The sequence below is a fragment of the Diceros bicornis genome, unplaced genomic scaffold (genome assembly GCF_020826845.1).
Source record: "Diceros bicornis minor isolate mBicDic1 unplaced genomic scaffold, mDicBic1.mat.cur scaffold_396_ctg1, whole genome shotgun sequence".
Classification (NCBI taxonomy): Eukaryota; Metazoa; Chordata; class Mammalia; order Perissodactyla; family Rhinocerotidae; genus Diceros; species Diceros bicornis.
This window is the reverse complement of record NW_026691266.1, coordinates 161,099-172,304: the sequence shown is the minus strand read 5'-3', so window position 1 is coordinate 172,304 and position 11,206 is coordinate 161,099. Positions and strand designations below refer to the sequence as shown.

The 11,206-nt window shown below is 36.3% G+C and overlaps 1 protein-coding gene and 1 long non-coding RNA gene across 2 annotated transcripts in view; one reads left to right on the top strand and one right to left on the bottom strand.

Moving 5' to 3' along the window:
• Positions 1-31: 31 nt before the first annotated feature.
• On the bottom strand, positions 32-5,348 carry LOC131402962 (uncharacterized). Its single transcript, XR_009219098.1, has 3 exons — positions 5,225-5,348; positions 2,100-2,309; positions 32-141 (listed from the first exon to the last, which is right to left on the bottom strand). It is a non-coding gene; the product is annotated as an uncharacterized LOC131402962 (long non-coding RNA).
• Positions 2,800-11,206, top strand: part of LOC131402959 (proline and serine-rich protein 1-like) — a 28,138-nt gene continuing 19,731 nt past the window's right edge. The window contains exons 1-4 of the mRNA XM_058537408.1: positions 2,800-2,958; positions 6,048-6,113; positions 7,957-8,025; positions 10,568-10,662. Of these exons, the coding sequence (XP_058393391.1) occupies positions 2,914-2,958; positions 6,048-6,113; positions 7,957-8,025; positions 10,568-10,662 (275 nt within the window). The 5' untranslated portion in view covers positions 2,800-2,913. The remainder of the gene's footprint in view (positions 2,959-6,047; positions 6,114-7,956; positions 8,026-10,567; positions 10,663-11,206) is intronic.

Sequence of the window (11,206 nt, the reverse complement as noted above, 5' to 3'; positions counted from 1 at the left end):
TTGTGCAGACCCCTGCCGTGTATAGATAGCATCTCACTGAAGACCTGTACTGGATATCTCCACTCCTGTGGATCACTGCAACTATCTGCCCATCATTTTCATTTCCAATATATACTCGTTCTTTGAATTGCATCTTAGGCACTGAAAAAACAAATACAGGCATACCTCGGAGATCTTGCAGGTTCGATTCCAGACCACCGCAATAAAGAGAACATCGCAATAAAGTGAGTTACACGAATTTTCTGGTTTCTCAGTGCATGTAAAAGTTACGTTTATACTATACTGTAGTCTAGTAAGTGTGCAATAGCATTATGTCTAAAGAAACAATGTACATATCTTAATTAAAAAATGCTAACCATCATCTGAGCCTTCAGTGAGTTGTAATCATTTTGCTGGTAGAGAGTCTTGTAAAAAACTCAATACCTGCAAAGCGCAATAAGAGGAGTGCAGTAAAACGAGGTAAGCCTGTAAACGTATAGATCAAAGTGAGCAGAAGTTTCCTTAAGGAAAATGGCATTTCAGAAAACATGGGTTAGTGGAAAGAAGAGTGGAACAGAAGTGAGAAGAATTGAGTCCCAGTCTTCACTTAGTCACTTGCCAATGTTTTGGCCCTGAGTAAATCACTTAAGTGTTTTGATTTCTTTGTCTTTGAAATTTTGCTCTGCCCATTTTGTGGAGTAGGAAGATGCAATGAAATATTAAAAAGTGGATAAAACCAGAGACTTTAAGATATCTGTGTCTATATATGTTGCTTAATCATGAGTTTTCAGAATTTCTTGATATGAATAGCACTAAATATCGTGCACATAATTATAAGTATAGTTTACCCAGACGGTGTTGGAAAAACTGATGAGTATAATATTATATATATATATAAGATTTTTAGGTGACACCTGTGCTGGGTCAATTAAATATAGATTTCATTGACAATAGGTTAGACTCCTCCAAGCAATGTCAAGATTATCATGGTTGAAGATTATTTATAATTCCCTTGTGATGACATGACAGAGAGCCCTGCTGTGTGTCCAGCAGCTGGTTGTCTCAGAACAATGTTTTTGGCACCTTATTAGGGAAATTTCAGGAGTGTCTGGGTGTAAGGAGATGACAGAAAGTGTCTTGTGTTGAGAAATGGAAAAAGACCATTGATACTCAAAGGTCTGTGCAATTTCATATGGTTCTACTACCCATTTGTAGTGAAAGAATTATTGAGACACAATCAAGATATTGATGACAATCTCATTTTCTTGTTTTTAATTTGAGAGGAAGATTACAAGTTTTCTTCTGAGTTTACATAATTCTATCAAAATGATCAGGAAGAGAAAGGAAGACAGGGTCAGCTAGGGTATTGTTATGGGTTGAACTGTGTCCCCTCCAAACTCATAGGTTGAAGACCTAACCCCCAGGACCTGAGAATGTGACCTTATTTGGTGATAGGGTCTTTACAGAAGTAATCACGCAAAAATGAAGCCATTAGGGTGGGCTCTAATTCAATATAACTGGTGTCCTTATAACAAGGGGAAATTTGGACACAGAGACACACATAGAAGATGATGTAAAGACACATAGGGAGGGGGCTGGCCCAGTGGCACAAGCAGTTGGGTGCGCACGCTCTGCTGGGGTGGCCCGGCATTTGCCAGTTTGGATCCCGGGTGCGCACTGACACACCGCTTGTCAAGCCATGATGTGGCGGCATCCCATATAAAGTAGAGGAAGGTGGGCATGGATGTTAGCCCAGGGCCGGTCTTTCTCAGCAAAAAGAGGAGGATTGGCAGATGTTAGTTCAGGGCCAATCTTCCTCACACACACACACACAAAAAAGACACACAGGGAGAAGATGGCCTTCTACAAGCCAAAGAAAGAGGCTTGGAACAGATCCTTCCCTCACAGCTCTCAGAAGGAACCAACCCTGCTGACACCTTGATCATGGACTCCACCATCCAGAATTGTGAAAACAAGAAATTTCTGAGTCTGTAGTACTTAGTTATGGCAGCCTTAGCAAACTAATACAGGTATATAAATCATAGTTTATCATTTTACTAACAGTTATATAAACTCTAGCTCATCATTTTACTTATCATTGTAAATTAACAAACACTCACAATCTGAGATGGAATCATTTATGGACACTGTGGCTTTGCAGGGCTCGCCGAGGGCAGCATTCATTGTCATACGAAGCACCAGTTCAAATTTCTCAATTCCTTCCAGCACTGGTTGTCCAAGATCATCCAGAATGGTAACACGAACAGTCTGCATGTTGACTCCAGGTGCAAAATCTAAATTACGACTGATTCCCACATAGTCTGTTCCAGCTATGACAGTAGCAAAAGAATTATTCAATTGGGGATTGACTAAATTTGAACAAAATTATGAAAAGCAAATTATGTAGATTTATTTATACTTATTTAAAAAAATAAAGGCCAGCGTAACATTACAGAAAAGTATATTTAATGAAATGCAAAAGATTAGTATCTACATTAGTTATTGAGATAGTAGATCAACGATCATGTTCTGATCTTTGTTTTATCTATGTCTAACTATTTTAGCTTTAGTTATTTTAGCTTTCTGTCTTATAGTTCTTCCGTCTTTATTCTGGAATTCTCAAATAGAGCTAATAAAAATCAGGTCTAAAATAATCAGCCTATCAATCAAATATATGATTATCATAAATTGTATATAAAATATATATGTTTAAATTTTGTTAACATTAGTTAAATATCTATATTTTTACAGTTAAATATCTATATGTTTTCTATATTTTTTGGAGCCACTGCGGAACATCCTATTTAGGTGTGTTTAAAGCACACCTAGTTAAAGTAACACATTTCAGATACAAGTTTTTGTCCCACAAGCTCCACCCACACTTGCCCCAGGCAAAGAGGGCAATCCTTGATTCTCAAAGAGATAGTAATCAAGATGGACAAAAAGTCCTTTGAAACGGTGCTGGATGAAATTAGAAAGGTAATTACACTTAATTCCTTAAGTCGTATGCGCTACGAATTCTCATAGTTTATTCTCTTTGAGGGACTGCGTGCAGATTGTGCAAAATACGGGTTTAAGGATTGCAAAATTCGTTGGAATTTCAACGTATAATGTAGGAGTTAATATCTTGATACGTTTCAAGATACAAATAGAAATTAAATTAACGCTAAAGTTCTTGAGAGTCAGTGCGGTATTGTGGAAATTATATTCAGAGTCCTCGGTTCCGGAGCCGGCTCTACAAATCTTTAATAGCTCTGTCCTTTTGGATAAGTGATTTAATATTTCTGAACCGATTTCCTCATCTTTCAATAATGTAAGAGTGACTGAAAACTAGAGACAATACGTACGTAGAAAGTTTCTTGAAGAGTAATTATTATTGGAACAGATTTTTCAAATCTGTGAATAGGCAGACGATATTTGTTGTCTGGGCCGGACAAAATTAGCGTCCTGAGGAAAAGTGTGGCATTAAGTTTAAAGCTCTTAGGAATGAGCTTCAATAACTTGAATTTCAAAACTTTTTTGCTTCCTGCTTTCCTAGTTTTTGGTTCTTTTTGAGGCTATATTGTATGTAGCCTACCTCCCACAGTGAACCGGACAGCAAAAAAATTTAGCCTTGAGATAAATGTACCTTAAGCTAATGAGCTAAATGTAGTCTTGAGCCTAGCAGTACCTCTAGCACAAAGATAGAGAGTTTACCGAATTAGGAGGGGAAGGATTTACTGTACCATCCTTATGCTAATACAGGGTCCTTTGCTTAGAACTTCCAGGTAATTATCTCGCTATTTCCATACCTTTAGAACCCTTGACTGACACAGAAAGATTTGTTACCTTGTGCTCGGTGCTTATTATGTGTTTCAGCTCATGAAATTATTAATAAAATTGCCTGTGGACATGTTTTTCTTCACAATAAATGATTAATTTATAATAAAGCAAAATGTTTTTCTTCATCCTTTATAAAGCTTCTTTTCTTTTTCAAATTCGTATGTTAGGTTAAAATTTACGTATTTGACCATATTGAATGTTCTCTTTTGAATGAAACTCCTGCTTCTGCAAACCCAATTTGTCCAATTAAGATTTGCAATAAAATGTCAGCTTGCTAACTATATATTTAGAATTTGCCACAATTTGTTAACGAGCTGGTATATAATTGCTGTTTATAAGAAAATAGTTTGTGCGTTTAGGTAGACCGGAGTTCTACTTTTGGAAGCTATGGAGTGTCAGTTTGCATATATTCTCCCTTCCAAGCTGTGAAAAGATCACATCGTAAATGCTAATAAGGGGAACAGGAAATTTTCCAGAGATGAAAATCATATTCATATGAGATACCAACTTAATTCCTTATTTCTGTTCTGCAGTCAAAATGTCTTTTGCTGTTTATGCCAAATAATTAGATGCATCAACATTGTCTTAGTTTATTAAAATGGGATAAAAATATAGGCATATTTAAATATGAGAATTATTGGTTTTTTAAAAATTGCTCTCAGACTTTGTGAATGTAAGTCAGTTTAAAGCATGTAATCTCTTTCTGCATGTCACCATAGGTCTATAGATAATAGTGGCTGTCTGTCACTACTGTCATTTCAACCAAAGGCATGTAAGAAGATACTAGGAAAAGACATAGGAAGGGGGAAGAAAGGGGAAAAGACAGTGTTGAATTTGCTTTTCAAAAAGGAGGTAATTATAATAATAACCGGTAATTGTTGAGCACTTACTGTGTGTGCCTGTTGTAAGCACTTTCTCCCCGTGTTACTGATTGATCCTCCCGACAACCCATGAGGTGTAGGTACTATATTCGTTTTACAGATGGCAAACCTGCTCTCTGTGAGGTTAACTAGTCAGCTCAAGGATACCCAGCTGGTAAGTATTCACACTCACGCAGTCTGACTTCAGAGTGCCGTGCTGGTGTGCCTGGGGACAAGGCACAACAGCACAGCTGGGCCTCTCAGGCGTTGATGGAAGAATTGAGGCATGACTTGGCATCAACACAATCTAGGATCTGGTCCAGAAACTTGCTTTTGACTGTTTCCAATAATGATAATGATAAACTCCCAAGAGTACCTTATCCAGAATGCCATTTCCCCCCCTTTTTCAGTGACAATTAGACTACTGAGCACCCTGGATGTGTTTCTCAGTTGACTGGTCACTGTATTTTCCCCTAGCAGAATGATAGATGTGGAAAGTACAATTATCATTGTTTTGTAGTAAAAGAAAAGGGATTAGTTGATTATTAATGATTAGTAGTTACCAAATCATGACAGTCTGGTGTTTCCATCTCAAAGCTCGGCAAATAGTTGCAAGGAGAGCATATGTGATTTCAGTCATCTCTACATAGTGCTGGGTCAAGGCCTCCGAACTCCCTGAACTTCCCATTGATGAATATCCTGTAAGGAAAGGAACCATCCTTTACTGAATACGTATAATGTGTCAGATCTATTGACTCTTAATCCTCACAGTAACTCTGGGGTGGGTAGTGAATGGTATTCCCTTTTAGGTGAGGAGGCTGTCAGGATATAAAATGCCTCTCAAGGGCCACAGTGCCAGTTAGCAGCAGGCACACAGATTGAATTCAGGCCGCTCTGGCTCCTTGGGTTCTCATATCCCTGTGGAAGTGCTGAGAGCCTCGACTAGACCATGTTTTATTTATGTTTCTCTACCACTTAGCACATAATAGGTGCTCAGTAAATAATTGTGTGATGAATGAGTAATGTCTGATACATTTAATTTTAAAAATGACAATTTGGTTTAATTTGGGATGTTCTGAAACGCAAATTACGTTTACAGGAATTCTATATGTAATTTCTATTAATGTCAAATCTTATTACAGTTCTATTCCCTTTCTCTTTAGAAGTGAGTAGAGAGACTGAGGAGGTTTTCCTGCTATCTCAGCGTGTCCCTTAGAGCATGGAACCTAGAAAGGTAGAATGTCCTGTCACCACAGTGACTTTAGCTGCCCCTTGGTGCCGGGGCTGTAGAAGGTCCACCACTGTTTGAGTTTCTTCAGTAGTTCTGGTATATGCATACAACTGCTCTGCTTATGTGTATTAATGCTGTTTTTCTATGTTTTTTAGGCTGTTTTGACGGAGTACAAGTTAAAAGCAATCGAATATGTGCATGGATATTTTTCTAGTGAACAGGTATTCTTCTATTTGTTTAAGCAAAAATGTTTTTTTTGATACCGGTGTTCTGGTTAATGTCTGTTGACTGGCTGGTCAAGTTCAGAATTGCTTTTACTTTGTTGCTGTATTTGTTTAGGAACTTTAGAAACTTTCTGTTTGGGTAGAAAACTACAGAATTTATAGTTTGGGTATTTTATAAACGTACCTGCTATCACCACAATATCATATACTAACATGATTTTAAAAATGTCTAAAAAAAGCAGTTCAAAGTGTTTGTCATTCTGGATACACGATCATAAATTTATAAACTTCTAATGGTAAACGTACCCAAACTTGTACAGTATTTATAAAGTCAGTAATTGCAAAATTCAATACATATTATAAAAGAAAAGTTGAACAAATGGTGAAATATGTTCTTATATGAAGCCACTAAGTAAAAATTTTGGCAATAGGCAAAAAAAACAATGTCTAATAAGTAGTTTCTGTAACTGGCAGAAGACTGATGTTTTAAGCATGGTAGTTTAGTCATAACTTTCACCCAACTGTAGGGGAAGTTTGCTAATTTTGAAAAATATGAATGCATGCGCACACACAGAAACACACACACAGAGGCCAGATTTCTGAGGGACACTTCGAAAATACTTGATAGAGAAATAGGGCAGAAATAGAAATGCACATCTGTAGAACAGTTCTGGGAAAGGGTAGGGTAGACAATGGATGAATCTGTAGATTGAGTTAGTAAATGCTTCAACTTTTCTCTGTTTCTCAAGAGTTTCAAAACTTGAAGCTTGAATAACATTAAGCCTGTTGAAGTTCTGCCTACTAAATTGCTAAAAGCTACTTGATGATTTGCATGTGTTGGTGTCTATTTAATGAGTGTTTTTCAGCTGTCCCATTACTTTTCAAAAATTATATATTATTTTTATATATAATTCAAAATAATATATATTATATATTAAAATACTAAATTATATTACTTACTGTATTGCTATACTAGATTTTTCTTCCTATACAGACGTGATAGTTGGTAAAGTTTTGTGGTTGGTAAAGTGCCAGGTAGCATTTACTATATAGTAAAACATTATTCTCATAAAACTAAGGATATACAGTCTTACCAAATTATCTAGAAAGTACGCATAATACTTGTTTGCTAATTATGTATCTCTTTATAAGGAGTAAAAAGTATTTTTACTCTTTTTCACATACCATTCCAGTTTCTAGCATTAACCTTGCCTTGTAGAATAATTGAAACCTTAACAAATTTTTCAGGAACTCACAGTAAAGTAATTCATTAGCCCAGATTTATCACCCTCTCTTCTTGTGTCATTTTTTTTTTTTTCCTTTTGGAGTGTCCTTGGAGGCAGTGATTGATTAAAACTGTCACTCTCCACTAAATGTTTTAAGTTTTCCATTCATAATATATCTTTATATTCCTACGCTGACATTGTATCTCCATCTAGTACTTTTGCAACCTTCCTTTTCTCTAGGTGCTTTCTTTTTCTTGTATACCTTTTACTTTCCTTCGTTTCTAGACCAGCGATGTCCAAGACTTCGTGATGATGGAAGTGTTCTCTGTCTGCGCTGTCCATTATCATAGCTACCAGCTTCCTATGGCTACTGAGCACTTAAAATGTGGCTTGTGCCAGTGAGGAACTGAATTTTTTATTTGACTTGATTTCCATTGATGTAGCTGCAGGTGGCTACTCTATTAGCACAGTCTAGACTCTGGTGCCATGTTTGTCCCTCATCATCTGGGCCCAGGCAGCACATTTTGAATAGTAATTCAAAGTACTGAAGTAAATCTTGTAGGAATGTTTGCGAACACATTGCCATTATAAGTAACTTAGTTCCTTGCTTACAGGTGGTTGATTTATTGAGATATTTCTCCTGGGCTGAGCCTCAGTTGAAGGCAATGAAGGCATTACAGCATGTAAGTAACTTTATTTTTCCTTAGAATATAGAATTTAAGTATTTTTAATTCTCCCCTAGTTTTCTATAATTCATCTCAAGTTGTAATTTGTTTGCATTAGAAAAACTGGCCCTAAATTTCATTATACTTTTATTATTCAAAAAAACTGTTAAAAAATTAAAACTTGCCAAACTGTAGATTTAAATTGTATGTATATAATACTATTAAATTGTATACCAGTAAGTAATGTCTGATATATTTAATCTTAAAAATGACAATTTGGTTGAATTTGGGATGTTCTGAAACTCTAATTACCTTTACAGGAATTCTATATGCAATTTCTATTAATGTCAAATCCTATCTATTGCAATTCTATTCCTTTTCTCTGTAGGAGTGAGTAGGGAGGCCAAGGAGGTTTTCCTCTGTCTCAGTATATCCCTTACAGCATAGAACCTGGAAAGGTAGAATGTCACGTCACCACAGGACTAATTGGCAGATTGAAGGAGAAAGTATAGGCGAGCAAAACATAGGGTTTGGATTCTTAAGTGTTTTTATGCACTTCCTTTTATTTTTGGATGTCTTCATCTTGTATTTGTATTATATTGTATTTAGTCTTAGAAGAAGAGTCAGGCAGGTTTATACTTTCATTCTTTAGACCAACACTGTCCAAATGACCTTTCAGCAATGTTGGAAGTGTTTTATACCTGCACTATCCCATACGGTAACCATTGGCTACCTGTGGCTTTTGAGCACTTAAAATATGTCTAGTCTGCCTGAGGAACTGTATTTGTAATTTTATTTAATTTTAATTCAAACAGGCACATGTGCCTAGTGGCTGCTATATGGACAGCACAGTGCTAGAGCCTAGATTAACAGACATCTAAGTCAAATAGGAAGATTTTCCTCAGAGTGTCAGGCATGGATAGCTGTAAGGGAATCTGCAGATCCTTAACTTCCTGAACTGATTTGCCTAAGAAAATGTCTGGATCTGTTGGTGCTCTCCTCTTTAACAATTGCTTTTTTTCTACTCTACCAAAAAAAAAAAGAGTTATCTCTCCCATCCACCCACAACCTGAGGGTGAAAATCTTTTGCCAAAGATCAAAGAGATAGTGCAGTCTCCTGAGAGGGAGAGCAAAGCAGAGAGCTTCTGTAAGAAATACTGATGGGGACCTTGCCTCGTTTTATCAAGACAGCAATCTCATGACTAAGCTCTGAGACCTGCTCCTCTGTCCACTTACTTTGGAATTAAAATTCAGAGATGAGAAGGCCAGCGCAGGCACAACTTAATGCGTTTATTTGAATTAAGTTAAATTTGAGCTTTTCTGACAAAGTAAGTCTGATTTGATTGATTGTTTTCACACTCTGAAGACTGACTTTGACAATTAGGTTACAAAGTAGACATTTTCATAAATTAAATGAGCTAAATCAGTATTTCTGAGGTTTTTGCAAATATATAATAAACTTTATTATATAAGGAAATCAATCTTTTGCGAATATTTAAACTTCTGGTAAAATTTTTAGATGCCAATTTAAAAACATGGAAGGGGTATATAGTTTTACCACTTCTTTTCGTGGTACGTGAGTACAAGTGTTTGGGAACCACTGTTCCAAATTTTAGGAATCTATTGGCTGTTGATTCTAACTGATCTTCTTACAGTGACTTTCCTTTTGAATTTCCTCTACTGTTAACATAAATCTATAAATTGGCCAAATCTTCTACCTGCTCTTCAAAGATACATGTACCCTAGTTGAATAAATTATGTAACATTCCCCACAATCTTGGAGTGTCACAGTGCACATTAACATAAGACTCTTAAAGTTCTGCAGTAAAGAAACCTGTTTAACCCATCTTTCCCCTAATTGACGTGACTGTAGTACCCCTTTTTAGTAACACTATTCACCATGGATCTCACTTGGGGAAGTGCTGATTGTGGCTTACCTAGCATTCTAACTGAGGAATGTAATTTTTCCTAACTTCTCAAGCAGTGTATCTCCCATATTTGTAAGTATCCACTTTTTATATAACCTTTCTGAGAAAAGTAGTATATGTAAATTTTTTTTCCTATAAATGAACACATTGAGAAATGTGGATTAAAAAGAGCACATAGGAGAACTTAGATCTTCAGTTGAAATAGTTATTGAAAAAGCCTAAGTTTAATTCACTTAGTTTTTTGGGTTTTTTTGAGGAAGATCAGCTCTGAGCTAACATCTGCCAATCCTCCTCTTTTTGCTGAGGAAGACTGGCCCTGGGCTAACATCCATGCCCATCTTCCTCCACTTTATATGGGACACCGCCACAGCATGGCTTGCCAAGCGGTACGTCAGTGCGTGCCTGGGATCTGAACTGGCGAACCCCGGGCCGCCGCAGCAGAGCACACGTGCTTAACCGCTTGCGCCACTGGGCTGACCCCTTCACATAGTTTTTAGAGCTTACTTTTGAGTAAACAGTTTTCACCTCAAATATTTATATTAAGAACATTTAACTATACTTCCCCTAAAAAAGGCAATTTCTGGCATGAAAATTTCTCAGGTTGAAAATAAAATTATTTTTTATATTAATAGAAAATGGTGGCTGTTCACCCAGCAGAAGTGGTCAATATACTCAATTGTTTCACCTTCAGTAAAGACAAACTAGTTGCTCTTGAACTGTTAGCTTCGTAAGTATTTTTTTCTTTTTACTTTATTAGAGAAAATTTGAAAGACTTTTTAAATGTCTTTTAACTCATTAGTGTGTGTTAATGTGTTAGAATTATATTAGTGAATGGAACTCTAATAAAATCTACGAAAGCATAGACCTAAATTCTTATATCTAAATATCTAGTGTACTTATTACACATGGTTATAACTTACAAAATAAGGGGGCTTATCAAAAGTATTTGTTTTGATTTGTCTGCATTTCAGTGACTTGCTTTTACCTTACTACTCTGAATGACTTGAAAGGCTCATTGATAAGGCCCTAGGACTTACAGTTAGACGGGTTCTGCCACATTCTGACAACATATTTTTTGGTTTAATATGTACTTATTGTTTCTAGGCCTTATTTTCCTCAGTCATAAAAATGAAGATCTCACCTATTTAGTAGGGTATGTGAACTTTAAATACTGTAAGATAGGTGTAAGCATCCCTCACAGCATCTGATAAGTGACTGTAATGAATGTAAGCTCAAAGAGAAAAGGAATCTGCTCTTCTGCGGAATGAAAG